Source organism: Caloenas nicobarica, chromosome 1 (assembly GCF_036013445.1).
Source record: "Caloenas nicobarica isolate bCalNic1 chromosome 1, bCalNic1.hap1, whole genome shotgun sequence".
Classification (NCBI taxonomy): domain Eukaryota; kingdom Metazoa; phylum Chordata; class Aves; order Columbiformes; family Columbidae; genus Caloenas; species Caloenas nicobarica.
In genome coordinates this window covers 214,325,230-214,344,048 of record NC_088245.1, presented here as the reverse complement: position 1 = coordinate 214,344,048, position 18,819 = coordinate 214,325,230, and the positions used below count along the sequence as shown (strand labels likewise).

Genomic DNA, 18,819 nt, shown 5'->3' with positions numbered 1-18,819 from the left:
GGCAGGGTGAAAACGCAAAAGACGAGGCTCGAAAAAAGAGATTTCTAAATAATGAGAAGCGGCGTTCCAACCCAGAGAGCCTCCTCCTGCTTCTCTGCTTTTACGGAGACAGTAAAATGCCGCGGGCTGTAAAAAACCCCAGTGAAAAGCTGCCAGCGGAGGCGGGGATTTTCAAAATCTCCCCATTTTTTACGAGTCGAAAAGAACATTTCTTCTCTCTGCAGCGACTTTCACCATGAAGTGTGCCATCCTTTCCCCTAAATACCATTTATCTCTGCCTGGAGCTTCCCAAAAAAGGAGAAGAAACCGCCACAGGAGCATTAATATTTTTCAGACAGAAGCGCGGTCTCAAAAAATGTCTGCGGCTCCACGCAGCCGAGAGGAATTCCCCTCCGCCCACCCCACGCTAGTGCTCCTGTCCCTGTCGTCACCTTTATTTTTGAATTATTTTTGAAGCCAGCACGACATGCACGAGGCCCCGAACCTCTTCTCATTGGCACAGAGCGACGCCACATTAAACAGGCTGTTGAAATATTTATTATTATTTTTTTTTTTTCCACTCACTTCTCAAACGTTAACAACAAAATAGAATTCCGGGGAGCCCACGGGATTCGGAAACAGTCGTTCGTTTTCCCAGCGGTGCTTCTGCAGGGTACAAACCCGATTTTCTTCTGCATTTTTTAAGATTTCACAAACTGTAAAAGAAAATGATAACAGGAGAGGCAAACGCGAGGAGTTACCGCAATGAATCACTCCGAGCCAGGTCCTCCGAGTGACTCGAACACAGAGGAATGTGATGTTACCGGGATCATTCATGAATAAGACAACAGGCACATGCTGAACTACCCCGTGAAGAGAGACTCTGGACACACACACACGCTGATATTATTTAATTTCTAACAATTTGAACACAGGAATCGTCTGGAAAGGACCGAGAATTGTGCCAATTTTCAGGATACAGCTGGGGAAAAAAAAAAAAGCTATTTTGCATCTCAGCTACTGAAGATCCAGTGAATCCATCGGCAACTGAAACGGGGTGGACGCTACATTGAGGTCACGGTAAACTGATGAGATTAATTAACTTACGGAGGGGGCACCAGTAATTACTCTTTGAATACGTGAGTGTCGATGGCCAAAGTGCCAGGAGGGCGGAGAATCACGGGAACGAGGCTTTTTTGTCCCTAATTCAGGCTTTTTTCCACCCGAATGTGTCGGAGAAGGGACACGGAGCAAAGCCACGACTGCCGTGTCCAGAGCTCACATGTGAATTAATCAGAGGAGACGAGCGGCTTCTCCAGCAGGGTAAACGCCGACGTTAAGCCAGGCTTTGCCAAGCTCTTCACGCCGTCTCCCCACCTGTACCTCTCAAATTCACGACGGCTTTTGTCACAGGACACACGCACGGATGCAAATCACAGCTCTCGAATCAGGCCCAAACCAGGATTTTGCCTCAGCAAAACAGCGTTAAAATACTGCTTTCATCATACAGCAAAGGGTGATGGACGTAAAGCAATTAAAAAAAAAAAATTCAGACATCCACTGGCAAAATATTGAGGAAAATGGCTCCAAAATGTTTCTGCTCTTACACTCAAGAGTGATTCTTAGGTGACAGCGATCTGACGAACGGTCTGTGGGGAATTTAACCCTGAAGGAAAGCTCTCCGCGTAACTACGACAAGGAAATACGGAAGGCAGGCAGTGAAACCATCGAGAAAGCGATGGTGGAAACAAGGTCTTTCCTCCAAATACCGGGGGGAGCAAAACGTGACGGCAGCTGCTCACGCGTCTGCGTCGGCATCAGGGCTGACTCCAAGCTCTTCCAGGCTTTGATCTACAGCGCTTTTTGCATTTTTTTTTCATCCAGAAGGCGCTGATCTCTGCTCAGTTGTGTGTAGCAGCGACAAGAAGGGAAGAATAAACACGTTCCAGGGGCAAAAAATGGCCAAACAGACAAGTACGGCCTGTTGATCATGTTGCAACTGCTGGTCTTGGGCCTTCCCCATAAACGCAAGCACAGATCCAGGCTATTTTTTTGCATTGAGAACTTGAAAAAAGTAATAAGAAAGCTGCAAGACTCGGAAACGGAGCTCACGGTCCCCCCTCGCCTTTTTGTTTTAGTTTCCTGCCCGGTAAAGTTGCATTTAGGCTCTTCCCGCAGCTTAACCCGTAAGGCCGGCACCGGCGAGACGAAACCTGAGCTCCCAACCAAGCCGATTCCTCGTCTGCTTTTGGGGAAATAAATACGTATATTAAAAAACAAACCTAAGGGGCACTTTGAAGACGATTAGACGATTCCACAGAGAAATCCTGAAGCCTTCGGCTACGCTGCGATACCCTCGGTGGACCTGGACGGCCAAGGGCCCCTTCGCGGTTGGGTCCAAGAAAAGCCTGAGAATCGATGGAGATCGGTTTGATGATCGACTTAGTCGGGATTTCAGGAGGTTTTTTCCTCGTGGCAGAAGAGGAACCCACTCCCGAGGGCCTGAAGAGCTTTTCACAGTCTTTAGTAGAAGCTGCTTCCCAGCGAGGAAGTCCTTAAGCGCTTAAAACATTCTGGAGAACTAGTTCTAAAGGGATGAATCTCACACCAACTTCTCACTGCTGCTCAACTGGAGGGATGAAAGGAGATGGATACATCACAGTGGCCTCTGGTGCAGTTTATTTACAACAGGACTCAGTGCCGGAGAACACCAGGGTATTAACAAGCAGGAAACACGCTGGGAGGGAAAAAGGAGAGGGAAGGAAAAGTCGCACGTTGAAAATCAAGGTGTTCTCTGCAGGTATTTGACTCCGCGACACCCTAAATTTAGTTGATTATCCAAACAAGAATCTATCGTGAAGGTTAAAATCAGCATCAGTGCTTTCGACAATAACTTGTAAGCCACGTAATGGCGAGAAGCACAAAAGCTTTTTGGTGAAGAATTCTTAGCTAAAAGCAGGAAGACTTTTCGGCACTGCTTAAAAAACCTGCTTATTTTGGGATCATCTCTCAGAATTAGATCAGCACCTTCTCCGAGGTCTAAGCATTGGTTTAGCTTTTAGCTTTAGTACTGGAACTAAGACTTTGTGAGTTTTTTCTGATCAGTCTTATCAGCCACAACCCACTCTCACCGCTGATTGAGGAGGTCGGGCTTCTACAGTTCATTTTGATAGGAAAAAAACGAGAGATAAGTGCGGAAAGTCGGCAAAGTGAAGCAAACAGCTCTACCTGTCTAATCTCATCGGTATTTCTTGGCTGAAGAAGCGTGGTGCAAGTTGTTTCCAAAACGCAGGGCCTTGGTTACTTCAATTAAATGCTATTTAAACTAAATATTGCAAAGCAAGAGCTCGAGCACCCGCAGGGCCTTACCACTGGAATCCACCGATGGGCTCTGTAAACCTGTGACGGATCAGGAATGTCGCAACAGCTTCAGCAACCTGAAGGAAAAAAGAAAATATCAGGCAGAATTTAAAGGGACACGAAGATAATGAGAAATCCAGTCGTTTTCAAAGCCTGCAGCATTTCCAACAACAGGTCGTGTCCTCAGGACCCTCTTGTCAAGTTTGCTCCTTTAAAACTAAGAGTTCTGTATAACAGGCTTATATTAAATATAAATTAAGCATATTTAATGTATTAAATATTTAATATTAAACCAAACTAGTTAAATATATTAATAGATAAAAGAAGGAACTACATACTTCCACCGTTACTCTGACACTGACCACACAATCAAGAACAGAGAGAGAACTTTTTCACTGGCTTTTTCAGGAATTCTTAAAACAATGCATACGTTTAGAGGGTAAAAAAGGTCTGGTGAAATCACCAAGCAAGTTATTCCTGTAAAGAATAAATCAAGATATTCACCTGACAGTAATAACACTGCTTAGAATTTATATTAAAAAGAACAGTGTAAGAAGTCAGTATAGATAAAAATCCCTATTTGAGATGGGTAAAGCGAAGCACAGAAAGGCCGAGCTTTACATTCACAGCGGTCAGCGTAGAACAAGTTTTAAAACCAGAGGCGTTTCCGACCACAGGCTCCACCGGCTGCACCACATTCCTGCTTCTGTCTGGACAGCGATTTCGGCAGCACGCAGCTCCGTCGGTCTGTGAGCTGTTTCACTAACATTTGGGTTGTGTTCGGAAAATACGAGCCATCCAGCTCAGCAAAACATGGACCAACCCCAAAACCTGCAGCTTAGGCCAAGGGAGAGCGGAGAACTTCACGAGGAAGGGGATAAATCCGCGTCCCACGCGGTACGAGTTAGTCCTGTCACCGCTAGTCTGGGACTTAAATCGGTGACCAAGCCAAGCTCTGTGTCACACAACACCTTAGGCCAGGCTTTCCAGTCAGCTTACAAATCCAAGCTGTTTTGTGAATAATCAGGTAAGACATCATGCAAAAATTGCCCCTGAAGTATAAGTATTGTAAGAGAAGCTGAGAGGGATCTGATCAATGGGCTCAATATCTCAGGGTGGGTGTCAGAGGATGGAGCAGACTCTGTTCAGTGGTGCCCAGCGCCAGGGTGAGGGGCAACGGGCACAGACTGGAACACAGGAGGGTCCATCTGAACATGAGGAGAAACTTCTTTGCTGGGAGGTGCCAGAGCCTGGACCAGGCTGCCCAGAGCGGCTGTGGAGTCTCCTACTCTGGAGACATTCAAACCCGCCTGGGATCCTGCGTGATCTGCTCTGGTGATCCTGCATTAGCAGGTGGGTTGGACTGGGGGATCTACAGATGTCCCTTCAACCCCAGCCATCCTGTGATTCAACATTTAAGCTGTGAACGCAGTGATTTATTTCTTTAGCTTCAACCCCACGGTGGGGCTCACCTTGTCTGGAGCATCTTCATGGACCGCGTGGCCGCACTGCGGGAGGACCTGCATCTGAAACTTCCCTGCGGATCGACAGAGGCATCACTGGAGCGGCTTTTCAAGCCGTTTGGATTTCTAACAGCAGCGGTTTAGGCAAGAGGTTCTTGTGTACGCAGGAAACATCGGACACAACACCCGTAAATGCACTGGGAATTTAGGAACTCTTTGAAAAAGGGTCTCACGTTCTTTACAAACAAACCTCACTAAATGTATTGGGCAAAGAGGGACCGGGAAGGAACAAGAGTCTAAAGCAACTGTTTCCAACACAAGCAAGAACCAGCTGCTTAATTCATCTTCCCCAGGTGTAATTAGAGCAGGGTCCCAGGAATTAAAAATTAAACTAAACATCTTAGAGCTTCTCGACGCAGGTGAGATTACCTTTCAGAGTTGGAACCGTTATCAGATCTACCTTAAGATAATATTTATCCTGCCACCCAATGCTGCTTTCCAGTGCTGGTTGCTCTGGAAATTAATGAAGCTGCAATGGGTAAAATTAAAAAAAAAGAAGAAAACAACAACAAACCCAAACCATTACTGCAGATGCTGAATCTTGGTCTGATGTCTGCCAGAAATACCGGGAAACCAGACAGTTTTGGATGCTCCCAAGTGTTATATAGCTTGGAACATCAGGGATTCAATTAGAAAGGGAAAAAAACGATTGGAAAGAAACCCCCTCAGACAATCCTTCTAACCCAAGAAAAGTGTGGCAGCCCCATCACTGGAAATATTGAGCACTAGGACTGAACAAAAACCACAGCAACAGCTCTTCACAATTTCTAATTCAACCTTCTTCTCAACTTCTCCACCTTTGCCACAACCACAGACAGTCAGAGAACACTTTGGGAGGGACAAGTTCTTCAAAGTACATTTGTTTCAATATAAACGGCACCTGGTAAGAGGCCATTCCAGCTAACTCTGGTTTTGTGTATCCATAGCAACGGGTGATCGTCCAAAAAGAGCATCACGGTTAGGATAGAGTAACAATATTCAATATTTACCTTGCATCTGTCCAATTGTTAGATCTTTATCCAGTCTGTCGACACCTACAATCATCGGAGAAAAGCCAGAGAGAACGTGACTGTCTAAGCAGGGCTTTACTCGACGTTTTGAAGGAGACGTTTGGCTTGAAAAACTCAAAAGAAACATTATTTTTGATGCCCGCCAGGACTTTTCACTGCTGAACCTCAAGAGAGAAAAGTGACAGGAAATAATCCCAAGCAAAAATGCAAGAACACATCCTTCCCCGCTACTTAAAATGGTATTTATCTTGGTTACACACTTAATTTCCTATCAGGGCACAAAAAGGGCCAACGGCTGGCTCTAGAGCATCGATAATTCTGTTGGAAAATACAGTTGCGAAGGCTGAAGGGCAGCCTGGATCTGTCTTGTTCGCTCTTCTCCCACATCACCCAAGTAAAACACCCACCCAAGAGCAGCAACACACAGTATGCCACAGTATATCAAATTAACGGCTTTATGATATTTCCAGATGCGTAGAAACGTCAAGGTGCAAGACACAGATCTGCTGGTCTCGGAGACCTCAGCCAAACGCTGGCCCTGTTCTCTAAAATATTAAAATTAAATATTAAAACTGAGACATCTCTGAAGCGACAGCCACTGAATCTACAGAGGGCCGGAAGAGACACGTACCAGCTAAAAGCAAAAGCTTTGGAGTCGGGCAGCTTAGGAAGAGGTTCGATAAACCCCTGAACCAGCCATCCCAGTACTTTTCTGTTTTTGCCAGTTCAATTCGCCACGTGTATAAATGCTCCTTCTTCGTCTGCAGGGAGGAGAGAGAGCTCTGCATTAGTGATCAGTACAAAAGCTGAAATAAAGTTAACTCAGGGTGGCAATATTTTAAAAATACTGTCTCCCTCTGGTGGAATATGCATTTCTAGGGGATGACCCTCCTTGCTCCTGAATTTCTCTCCAAATCACAGTTAAAATACACAAGTAGGGATGAAAAAAGTCAGCAGGAGCTACACCTATAGATGAAGATGAGGCTGCAGTTCTCAGCGCACTCAATTTGCTATTTTTTCCTGGTCCAAATAGCTCACAGATTGTCCGAATGTTCAGATTTGGCTCGCAGGTGACACAGAAGTACAAGGGGCTAAGGCAGCTACACCGATTTTGCTCGAGGAATTGAAGTTCCTGGCTTGGAATTGCCTGTCCGACATCCCAAATGTGTCTGCGCCTTGCAAAAGGAACAAAAATACCACAAAGAGCCAGAAAAGAGCGTTTGGCATTCAGGCCAGACGTCCCGTTTCAGGCCATGTGCACTAAATCCATGAGCTTCTCAGGAGAGAAAACCAAACACACGTTTTCAAGTAACAGCCCAAGATAGAATCAGTGAAATAAGACAAAGAAGAAAAACAACAGTCATGATATTCGATGATTTTAAGGGTCTCTTCCGACCAAAATGATTCTATGATATAAAGTTTTCGGTCCCTGGAGTTGCTCCCTTTTATATTTTGAATGATTTGGAAAACTACTGGTGGCTATTTTTGCAGGTTTTTTATTTTCCAAGTGGAAAAAACAGTGAGAAATTCCCTACCTCTGTGTCATCTTCTTTCTTCCTTTTGTTGACAGAGCCTCCCCCTTCCTCATCCTCTTCATCCTCCTCCTCCTCTTCTTCAATAATACCCTCCACTATGGCTTTAGGACATTCGGGACTGGCAGCCCCTTCGCACCTGTAAAAATAAAACCAGAAACTGATTCCCTGCCGAAACAAAACAAAAAACGACACCACCAAAAAACAAAACACAAAACCAAACCAAAAAAACCCCAATTTTAAAAAAATCCACTTTTTTTTTTAATCCGTGCAGAAAGGCAGACAAAACAAGCAGTAATTAACTGTTTAAAATACAACTCTCCGTGGATTTTGCCCTGGCGAAATTTTGGTCAGGTTTTCTCTAAGGGCTTTGCCGATATCAAGCGTGATCAAATGATAAGAATTTTTGTATTTGCTAGAAGAAATTTTCACTTTCAAGTGTATTTATGCTGTGTAGCAAAAGTACCGTAAAACAGATGATTTTAAGAGCTTAAAAAAACAAAACAAAAAAAACCCCACTTACTGTTTGACTTGACCGACCATAGAAACTCTGGCAGATTCAAGATTTCTGATTTGTCCACTTTTTACACTAGAAAAGAAACAAATTGGCAGGACAGGAATAGTCACTGAACAGAATCAGTCCCAGAAACAGAACAAAAGCCCTTTAGAGCTCACGATTTCCCCAAATCACCCCCAAACCTCTTGTTCTCAGAGTGGCTCATGCTACGTGTCGACTTATTTATTTTTTTGAACCCCCCGTTACTGTAATTGTGAATTTAAAAGATGGGGGAGAATTGTTGATGGGGAAATGGTGTAATAGGGTTATACCCACCTCATGGCAGGGAGAGGTCAAAAATTAGGTTGGGTAATCGGTAACAGACCTGGGCTTTCTATTAATCTAAATAAAATAATATATAAACTTGGTTTCCTTTGGGAGTCAAGCTACGAAGACAAGTGATTCTGGAGACTAAACTATTCGTTACCTCCACTCGATGGCATTCTCAAGCGACGTGAACGTTTTGGGACGACTCCTTAAGAAGTTCTGCATGCTGTTCAACGCGTCCATGGCTGTACCTAAAAAAGAAGTTTTTAGACTTTATGGCATCTGATGAAATTATTGCCACGTCCCTCTATACAGAACTGGCTACCAGGGAACACCCTCAGAGAGAGCTGGAGCTCACTGGGGATTTAATGCAGTTAAGGAAGGTAAAACTTAGTATTTCTAAGCCTACTACGTGCTCCCACGTTGGAAAATTAGTATTTCAACAGGTAGGACTTTCGGATAGTAAGAGAAGGCAGTAGCCGCTCATCAGCACCGTATGTTATTGAAAAAGTCACCCTCCTTCCCACTAACAAGAAAGTATTGCGAATAAATTATCGGGAAAATAGTAAACAGATCATTTGGGGAAAGAAAAAGGAGAGGTCGCACTAGAAAGAGTTTTGTGTAGGTAGCAGCTGTCAGGAGGATGGGGTTGGCATTGCTTAAAAACTGGGGAAAACTTTTTGGATTCAGGGATATGGGGATAAAAGAAAAAGATCAATGTGGAAGACAGAACCTCATCCGAGAGGACAGAACCCATCTGAGGGGACAGAACCACCATTCGAGGGGACAGAAACCCCATCCCAGGGGTACAGAACCCTACCCAAGGGGACAGAACCCATCCAAGGGGACAGACACCCTGTCCAAGGGCACAGAACCATATCCAGGGGTACAGAACCCTACCCAAGGGGACCAACGTCCCATTCCAGTGGACAGAACCCTACCCAAGGGGACAGACACCCTGTCCAAGGGGATGGAACCACCATTCGAGGGCACAGAACCCTGTCCACGGGGACAGACACCCCATCCAAGGGGACAGACAACCCATCCCAGGGGTACAGAACCCTACCCAAGGGGACAGACACCCTGTCCAAGGGCACAGAACCACATCCAGGGGTACAGAACCCTACCCAAGGGGACCAACGTCCCATCTCAGGGGACAGAACCCTACTCAAGGGGACAGACACCCTGTCCAAGGGAATGGAACCACCATTCGAGGGCACAGAACCCTGTCCATGGGGACAGACACCCCATCCCAAGGGTACAGAACCCTACTCAAGGGGACAGAAGCCATCCAAGGGGACAGACACCTTGTCCAAGGGGACAGAACCCATCCAAGGGGACCAACATCCCATCCAAGGGGACAGAACTCCATCCCAGGGGACAGAACCCTACTCAAGGGGACAGACATCCTGTCCGAGGGGATGGAACCACCATTCGAGGGCACAGAACCCTGTCCATGGGGACAGACACCTTGTCCAAGGAGACAGAACCACATCCAAGGGCACAGAACCCTACCCAAGGGGACAAACACCCCATCTCAGGGGACAGAACCCTACCCAGGGGGACAGACACCCTGTCCAAGGGCACAGAACCCTACCCGAGGGCACAGACACCTATCCAAGGGGACAGAACCACCATTCGAGGGCACAGAACCCTGTCCATGGGGACAGACACCCTGTTTGAGGAGACAGAACCACATCCAAAGGGACAGACACCCTGTCCAAGGGCACAGAACCCCATCCAAGGGCACAGAACCCCCGTCCAAAGCGACACACACTCACCTTCCACAACGTCGATCATGCACAAACCCAGCAAACTCGGCACCAAATTGGCGACGGCCGTGTGGACGGCGATGGCGCCCCCCATGCTGTGCCCGATCAGCATGATGGGGGGCGGGAGGTCCCCGTACAGAGCTTCCACCACGTTGCCGACATCTCTGCCAAAACAAAATTAAAAAAGCACGGTCGGTGTCTCTACCCGGATCCATTTCTGAAGCGGGTTTGTACGACGGGAGGAGAAAACAGATTCAGGAGAGATGTCCGGCTCCAAACCCCCTCTGTACGCTCATTTAACCCAAAGGTAATAGAGATAAGTTTATTTTCTTACCGCTGTTTCATCTAGGCGCTAACTGAGGAAATCATTCAAGCCAATACTTCCCTGAACAAGTGCGTCATTTCCCTTTTTATTAACAGAAAGCACTCATTGAACAGAAATCCCTGAAGAGAATCTTTTACGTTGACATCAGCCAGTAGGAATTTTAAATAAAAGGTGAGAAATCCATCAAATCCTCTTGTGTGGAAGCGTAGACTAAGAAATTCACTCTGCTGAAAGGAGAAACCTTTTGCAATTAAAGAGGGAAAATAACTGAGCCCCCTTGATCAAGTCAAGGATAAAAAACACTGAGCACAAGCAAAAAGACTCAAATTCTACAGATACTACAAGGCAAGGGGTAATTTCCCCGTCTTTTCTGTAAGGCACCTACTCTAAATTGAAGCTGTCGCTGCAAGAGGTGAAATCTGGCTTGTGTGATTCACAAAAACCAAAATAATCGCAGAAATAATGATTAAAATCTGCTGAAGAGCACTGTAGTTTAAGACACCCAGATTGGCTTTCCTGACTAAAACCATTCAGAGGAACCGGAGACCTGATAAAAAAATTTAAAAATAAAAGGCTGACCAGCTTGTTTGCTCTGTCAGAGCTTGAGGGTTTGATCAAAATAAAAATGAAAACCTGTTATTAATTAAGGCTCCCATTTAAAGGTTATTCAGGAGTAACTTTCAAGCTCATTGCTAAAAGGAGAGAAAGGTTTAAAAAACAAAAGGCAACTTGTTTCCCCCCACCACGGTAGCGCTGCTCTAGATCTAAAAAAATTCTAATTATTTCGTAGGGACAATTATTTCCTTGGGACAATAACACATCGGGACCCGATGAGCCACACACAGCAGCGATAAGGGACACAATGGAAGTCAGAATATATTTCACACATGGCCTCCCCGCAACAAACCCAGCAGACTCGCTCACCCTAAGGTTATGAAATCCTCCGCGATTTAATTGTAGTCACAGCAAAGGGTCTTTTTGTCCTAAATGTGGATAAGCGTAATGTGCTCAGCGGTGGGTATTTTGCTTTTCCTACAGCTTTGTCAAGAGGGGGATTTGCAGGTTGTGGCGGTTTGAAAAAGCAGCTCCCTCCACGCTTGGGAAAAAAAAAAAAAATCGCAGGTTGGGACTCGGGTTTGGAATCCGACTCAGCTGGAAGAGTTATAATTTCAAATAGAAATTTCCAACTGTCCCAAAACGGAAGGAAAAGAAGGGATAACTACCAGAATCACGTGAAATTAAATCCTCCAGCTCCCCCGAACGAAGGTTTTATGTCCTCAAGTAGTTTATTGTTCAATCAAGGGAAGAAAATAAAGGTTTGTGAAAAGCAAAATACTGGAGAGCGTAAGTGTCCTTACTTTGACATAGTCTCTGCAGACAGATCTTCAGGATTCCTAACTTTTGTTTCCCCTGAAAGAACAAAAAAAGTTGAGTCAACATAAGCTGAAAACCTTCAGACTTGGAGCAGCAACTGTATAAAGCTTTTTGGCCCACTAATTAAGAGCGAAGCCTCCTGCAGTTAACACGAATAATTAAGAAACCCAGAATTGATAGGAGCGGTTGGTACTTTATTGCATTTTAGCCGACGAGTAGGAAACGCTCCCCGTAACTGCTCCGTATTTGCAATGTATCTTAAAACTAAAGAACAGAACTTATTTCTAATGGCAAAGACCAACCTGTAGGTTATGAAAATATGAAATTATGAAAATTGGTGCCAGAATGTAGGAAGGAACAAGCCCATGAGTCCACCAGCCCCTCGCACGAAGGCGGACAAGGTGGTTGCAGAGCCGCAGAAGCTCCTTTTCCACCCCTGCTTTTGAATAAAATAAATAGGAATGCCTTAAGGACACTTTCTTAGTCATCTTGGGAAGGATTCCTTACATCTCCTTTAAAAAACAAGAGCGTGTAATGTGCTTATGTGATTTTCAATGTATTTATCTCACTTACCGTGGCCTCGGAGATCTAAAGCCACGATCCTGCACTGGATCCTGTTAATGATTGCAGACTGCAAGAAAGGACAAAGAGAATGTAATAAAACCGTTTGCAAAGTGCCACAGCTCGTCTCCAAAAGGATAAATAGCATCAAGCGCTCCCTGAAACAACAGCAAAGGCTCGGATGGCGCAACAAAAACCTTCTGCTGTCAACAAAGCGGTTGAACCTGGATTGCACGAGGTGTCAGAGAAGTCGAGGAAGAATATTCCATATAAATTACCCTTAATCAGCCAAAGATCCATATTTTTACAGTTACAAAATCATCCCTGGCCGCACACCAGACATGGAAACGAAGCAGCCGCTTTGCAGCACCCATTCAATCTGCTCTCAAAAAGCAGAATTTTACAGGAAGGCTGAAACGTATAAAAATTGATTCATCCAAAGGGGCCAGGGGGAACAAGTGAATCTTTGATTATGGCTCTATTTGTCCCTGACAGCTCAATTTACCTAAGACATTTCAGGCATCGCAGTGATTAAGCGGCGTTCTTTGTTGAAAGGAAGACTTTTGTGTTAAGGAACCATTGATTATTTAAATAACAGCCCAGCAGGAGTGGGGGAATTTGTTGAGGGATTCTTAACCGAACCACCGACATAATGGGCAGAGATTAAAAGCCACCCAGCCCTTTTATTTTGATTATTCAGCTATTCAATTACTGGAGTAGTTGCTCTCCCCAGACCCACCGAGTCCACAATTTAATATTTTAGAGCCCCTACAGACACCCTGAAACCTCAATCTAAAAGGTTAAGCGTCAGAGGAGCAGTCTGCTGCTAAAAATCAAATTATTGTCAGTAGGGAATGAGGAAAGAGGATCCTCAACGTGATGTGAGAGAATGGGAAGTTCTGCAGTGCCCTGAATTTCACCCAAATAGGAGTATTTTGGCCAAGAAAAGTACAAATACATCATCTAGGAAGCGACCAGGTCAATAAGCAAAATAAGAAAGGAGCACATTGCTCTGGAAGGATGTGATTTTATTTCGAGATGGTTACTCTCAATGCTTCCCAATTTGGGGTTCTTCTTGGGTTTTTTGGGGGGGAGGAAAGATATTTTAAAATTAATATTGTTTCGTTAGTTAGTTTTGGTTTGGTTTTTTTGTTGTTTGTGGGATTTTTTGGTTTTGTTTTTAAAGTTCTGGTTCATCCCAAACATTTAACGCTTTCGCTCGGGACCAACTTTCATTTCAAAAATGCAACGAGGAAAGAATTTGATAGCAGCCACACAAAAGCATAAGCTAAATATCGTGGCAGTTTCTTTCTCCAACATAAAAAGCCCATCACTGTAAGGTACAGTGTTATAACTGCAATCACTCTGCTAAATTCTGGAGATTTTTAAATGTAAAAATGGGTTTGGTGTTGCTATTTGAAATAAGGAGCTCTAGAGAGGACAGAAGCGACTTGTAAAAGCCCTTACCTCAAAAAAACCCCGCGATTTCATACCTCTGCCTCCAATTAAAAGCAGTGACCTTCACTACATCTGCTTAAGACACTTGAATATCATTGAAAAAATCCCCAAACTAGCAGAGGAAAATATATCCGTCCACCTTAGCAACTAGTGAGTTACAAATAACTAACTACAGAATTTAGTAATACAGAGATTTAAGACTTAAAGTTTCAGATCTGCACCAGTTTCTGGGTCAGGTAAAATTCCAAACGAACTCTTAGCTGTAAAACTATTAACACTAATCAACACTAAAATTGCAGCCCAGTTGGTCAAGTATTTGCTGGTGTGTCTCTTCATATTGTAAGATGGTTTATAATTACACCATCAGGATTACTCAACGGTAATCGCGTTGGGAATTCGAGAGCAGTTGGTAGTGACTCTTGGAAAATATTCATTTTTCTCAGCAGTTTGAATGCTTAAAGGCTGAGTTATTTACAGCCCACCTAAATATCTAAAACGTAATAAATATGACATGGCACAGGGGAGATGTAGAGACTTTGTCCAGTCGAAATGCCATGAAAATCATCCTACATCATCTTACATCATCCTTATGTTAAGGGCTTGAAGAGTTCCTGGATTAAAAGGGTCCAAAATAATATTTAAAAAAAAAGAAAAACATTAATAATAGAACTCACACACTGGACATTATTTTACTTTACTTGAAATCCTTTAGAAGCTGTTGAATTTTCACTGGTAATCATGAAAAAGCAGCCTTCTGGAAAAAAAATGGACACGTCACAAAGATAAATGTCTTGGCACTCGGTTAAAACGCACAAGTTATTTGGCAGGCGTAGTTTTGGTTATTGCTGGTAATTAAAACCTAGAGGAGAAACCTTTGCGGGTGCTTTGCCTATTTAATAAATACACTGAGAGGGAAATATTTAGAATTGACTCAGGTGCGCACCAGATTATGAGACAGTTTTCGAAATGGATTTTCCTGTGCTTAACACAGCTGAATGGTTAGTTGCCTTTCTCTGGTGTGTGTGTATATATATATATATATATATATATGTAGCAGTGAAGCAGCAGGTTACTTACAGTAAATACAGCCCAGGAAAGCGCAGAATGGCCTCCCCCGTGTAACAGCAGCAAGACGGGCCCCTCCACTCCGCTTTTGTAAATTCGAAAAGTGTACGAACAGTTAAGGACATTTCATAGAGTTCTTTGAAGTCACTTACCTCAATGTGTTTTGGAGTCTACAACATCCAACAGTGTTTTATTTGTACCTTTGTTTAACTCAAAGCCTCATTTCTCCCTCTGATCAACGGGCATGGGCAAGAATAACCTGGATAAAACTTATGCCGTTTATTTTATTCTAGAGGGGTTTTTTTTCCTGTTGTCCAGGTCTCCTTGTACTTTTGGAGTATTTTCCTATTATTTCCAAGGAAAAAATATCAGATCAGCCAGCAAATAAGATTTTTAAGGCAAGGTAATTATTCACTGGAGCTTATACAGCGAAGACATTTAATTACGATAGCTAAAGTCCCCTTACAATATATATGCAGAGATTGAAAAATCAATTAAACTATCACTAAAAACTAAAAACTTCCGCATCTGTCCACAACCTTTCATACAGGAGCTCAAGCTTCTGCTAAAGGTCGTATGTAACAAAATAAATCCCAAGTAACTAAGACTGGCTTAAATTTAGGATGCTTGTGTGGACCACCTATCCAAATAAGTCCATTATATTTTTAATTCTATTATTTATGAAGCCTCGGGGGTGCGCACAGCCCTTACAAAGCCTGACAAGGTGCACACCATGAAGAATTCACGGGATCAATTGGACAAACGCAGGAAATAAACACAAAATAATGACCAGAATTTGCTCATTCCAAAGCATCACATGCTACTGACGTTAGAGAAGTAATTACTAAATTGGTAATTTGGAGAGAAATAGCTTGGAAAGTTGGGGTTTCCTACCGGCCAAGCTAAAACATGCATGTTTAAAAACGCTGCAACTATTTAAATGACAAGGTTGTGTTATTTAAACACAGATTAAAATGTTTTCCTTTTGTAATTAGGTCAAACGACCTGGAACAAACAAACATTTGCAAAGGGAGCAGAGATTTTGGAGAGATCAACTACCTGTTGTTAATAAAAAATTTTAAAAAAAAAAAAAATCAATAAACAGCTTAGATCCCGATACGGTTTAAACTATGGGAATGGACGAGTGTTTCTGTGCAAAATACGTTATTGAACTGTTGGAAAGACTTTTAAAATATTAATTATTGCTAAAGCAACGGCAGGAACAGACCCTGTCCATCTTAACTGTCAGCTTAGAAGGGAGAGTTCTAGTTATTGATGCTGATCCCTGCAAAAGAAAAAATTGGAAGATCAGAAGTAGTACATGAAAAAGATGGAGAGAACCCCAATAAATTCAATGACACATGATGCTGCGCTAGGACTGAGAATAATAAAAGTTCAAGCTGGAAAAAAAAAAAGGATATATCCTTGCCGGTTTCATTTTCTACCACGACGTCCTCCATCGATTCAAAGTATTGGCTCCATAGCACCGGCGAAAAATCACGTTTTCTTCCAGGGCTGCAAGACAAAAAAAAAAATTCAGTAAGAAACAGGTAATTTTTTAAAATCTTTCATTTAAATTGGCATACAGGTGTCGTTACGTCCATCGAAGAGAACACGCCGGTGTCACACAACAGTTTAGGACTGGAAGCAAATGATGCATCGGTGAAACTCCCACACAATTACAATATCAGCAACTTTATGGTAGCGAAATCCCCATTTTTCCTCCCTAATTATTGCTCGTATTGAGGAGATCGCAAAGATGCACAGGGCGACACCAAGAGGAGAATATTTCCCTCGCAAAGCAATAGCAAGGAAGACTGAATAATGTTTTTTTAAGACTACAAAAACCTAAGCCAAGGGAAAAGAAAAAGAACGGGGCACATTGTGAAACTGTCTCAGCACAATGTCCCAATTTTCGGTGAGCCACGGATCAGGCGCTCCAAAAATCAGAGTCGAAAGCCATTAAACACCTTTATATTCGATGGTTTTGCTCTAGCCTTAAATGACTGGCACGCATTCCACAGGGAACCATCCGAAATTTAGGATTCAGCCCATGAATCACAATTAAAAAAAAAGAATACGTTCCCCTTTATAAGTCACCTTGACACTACGGGATTGAAAAGCAAGAGTGTCAGTTTTTTACTGAAGGTTACTATTAATTTACCACGTACTGCTTGTCAGGACATTACGGCTTTCCTAGAAATCCCCTTGAATTTTTTGGAAGAAATATCATTCCAACAGAAAGCCAATGGTTCTGTATCTATCCTGCCCCAAGTATAAGGACCACGAGAACACCATCGCCAATAAAAGACCAATAAAGACTCCTCGAGCTGCTTTCCTTGGTGTCCCGAGGGCTCCGCAGGGAACTGCGATCCTGGAAACAGCCTAAAATAAGATTTTGTTGGGAAGGATGCTATCGAGTCCAGCAGTGCAAGTAAAAAGGAAGTGAGTCCAAAAGGATAAAGTTATATTATTATTATTATTATTATTATTATTATTATCATTACTACTATTATTACTATTATTTTAGAAAGGGGTAGGATCTTTAAAACCCGGATTTTAGATTAAGGAGCGAGCTTTAGAACCCGGATTTTAGATTAAGGAGCGAGCTTTAGAACCCGGATTTTAGATTAAGGAGAGATCTTTAGAACCCGGATTTTGTATTAAGGAGAGATCTTTAGAACCCGGATTTTAAATTAAGGAGAGATCTTTAGAACCTGGATTTTGTATTAAGGAGAGATCTTTAGAACCTGGATTTTGTATTAAGGAGAGATCTTTAGAACCTGGATTTTGTATTAAGGAGAGATCTTTAGAACCTGGATTTTGTATGAAGGAGAGATCTTTAAAAGCTGGATTTTGTATGAAGGAGAGGATGGGCCTTCAGGCTCTGGTTTGCTCCAGGCCTTGCACTTATTCCCAGGTTGCTGGAATTCCTTTAGAAGTCACAATCCACCCCTACAGAAAAACCGCTTTACCATCATAGAAAAACGAAATAAAATTTAAAAAAAGACCAAAACTGTTGTGTTAAAAGAGGACTCAGTGTGACGAAGGATTTGGACATCAGTGTGTCTAGTAACTACTTCTACCTGGAGAGGTTTCCTGCTTTTTTATAACCTTGTATCTTCCTGACAGTGCAATAATACCTGAAAAGAGGCAGGAAAAAAAAATAAGCCTGTTTTTTCCAGTAACGCATTTCCGAACCGTGAATCACAGTCGTTATTTCCCATGAAGAGTGAGATGCCTCTTTATAATCGGGCTCATTTCTGCTGTGCTTTGTTGACAGGTGCAACAAATTACACCTTAAATCACCTGCTCCTGTGGTACTGAGGTTGTATCCAGCACCTTAGGGAATGCAATGATTATGAGTATGATCATTATTATTGGGTGGATGCAGAAAACCTGTGCTGCAGACATTGTATAATCCAGGGCTCTCAAAGGTGCCCAGTTGACAAATTGATTTATTTTTTCCTTCCATCAAAAGGTGCAGCTGTGCCCTTGTACAACCAACAAAAGGCTCCGCAATCAGAATTTTCCTGATGACTCAGTCAATGCAAAAATCTGTTTCTCAGGCTGATATTCACTCAGTAAGGCGCAAAGAGTAGTGCTTAATTTTGGCAGGGACATAATTAGGCTAGATTGGAGCCTGGTTTACAGGATGAGTAACAGGGCACCATTTTAACACATTTTTTGCATTTCAGCTCTTCTGGGGGAGGCGGTCGGCACAAAATATTAAAATCAAGCACAGGCACAGGGATGTAAGACCTTCGCAGAAGAAAAATCTCCTCTGTTGAAAGAAGTTTCTCCTGAATTTTTGGCTTCCTAAAGAAAAAGAAAGGAAGAGACAAAGCAGCTTTTTGCTTTTGTAGAGACAAAACTCCAGTTTCCCTTGATGTTTCTAGAATACGAAACATAAAACAACCACCCCCTGAATTGTCCAAATTGCCTTCTGGGGGTTTCCAGACTTCAGTGTCGCTCTTGTCATATTTCAATTAAATAAAATCAGACATCGCACACCTACGTGAATCCAGAAAATATTA

At 43.1% G+C, this 18,819-nt stretch overlaps 1 protein-coding gene across 1 annotated transcript in view; it reads right to left on the bottom strand.

Moving 5' to 3' along the window:
* Window positions 1-527: 527 nt before the first annotated feature.
* PPME1 (protein phosphatase methylesterase 1) overlaps window positions 528-18,819 on the bottom strand; it is a 30,037-nt gene continuing 11,745 nt past the window's right edge. Inside the window, exons 2-14 of the mRNA XM_065658517.1 lie at window positions 16,204-16,297; window positions 14,795-14,887; window positions 12,272-12,329; window positions 11,683-11,734; window positions 10,009-10,163; window positions 8,388-8,478; window positions 7,928-7,993; window positions 7,408-7,543; window positions 6,504-6,633; window positions 5,852-5,896; window positions 4,812-4,876; window positions 3,349-3,416; window positions 528-2,716 (exon numbers count right to left, since the gene is read on the bottom strand). Coding sequence (XP_065514589.1) covers window positions 2,698-2,716; window positions 3,349-3,416; window positions 4,812-4,876; window positions 5,852-5,896; window positions 6,504-6,633; window positions 7,408-7,543; window positions 7,928-7,993; window positions 8,388-8,478; window positions 10,009-10,163; window positions 11,683-11,734; window positions 12,272-12,329; window positions 14,795-14,887; window positions 16,204-16,297 — 1,072 coding nt within the window. The 3' untranslated portion in view covers window positions 528-2,697. The remainder of the gene's footprint in view (window positions 2,717-3,348; window positions 3,417-4,811; window positions 4,877-5,851; window positions 5,897-6,503; window positions 6,634-7,407; window positions 7,544-7,927; window positions 7,994-8,387; window positions 8,479-10,008; window positions 10,164-11,682; window positions 11,735-12,271; window positions 12,330-14,794; window positions 14,888-16,203; window positions 16,298-18,819) is intronic.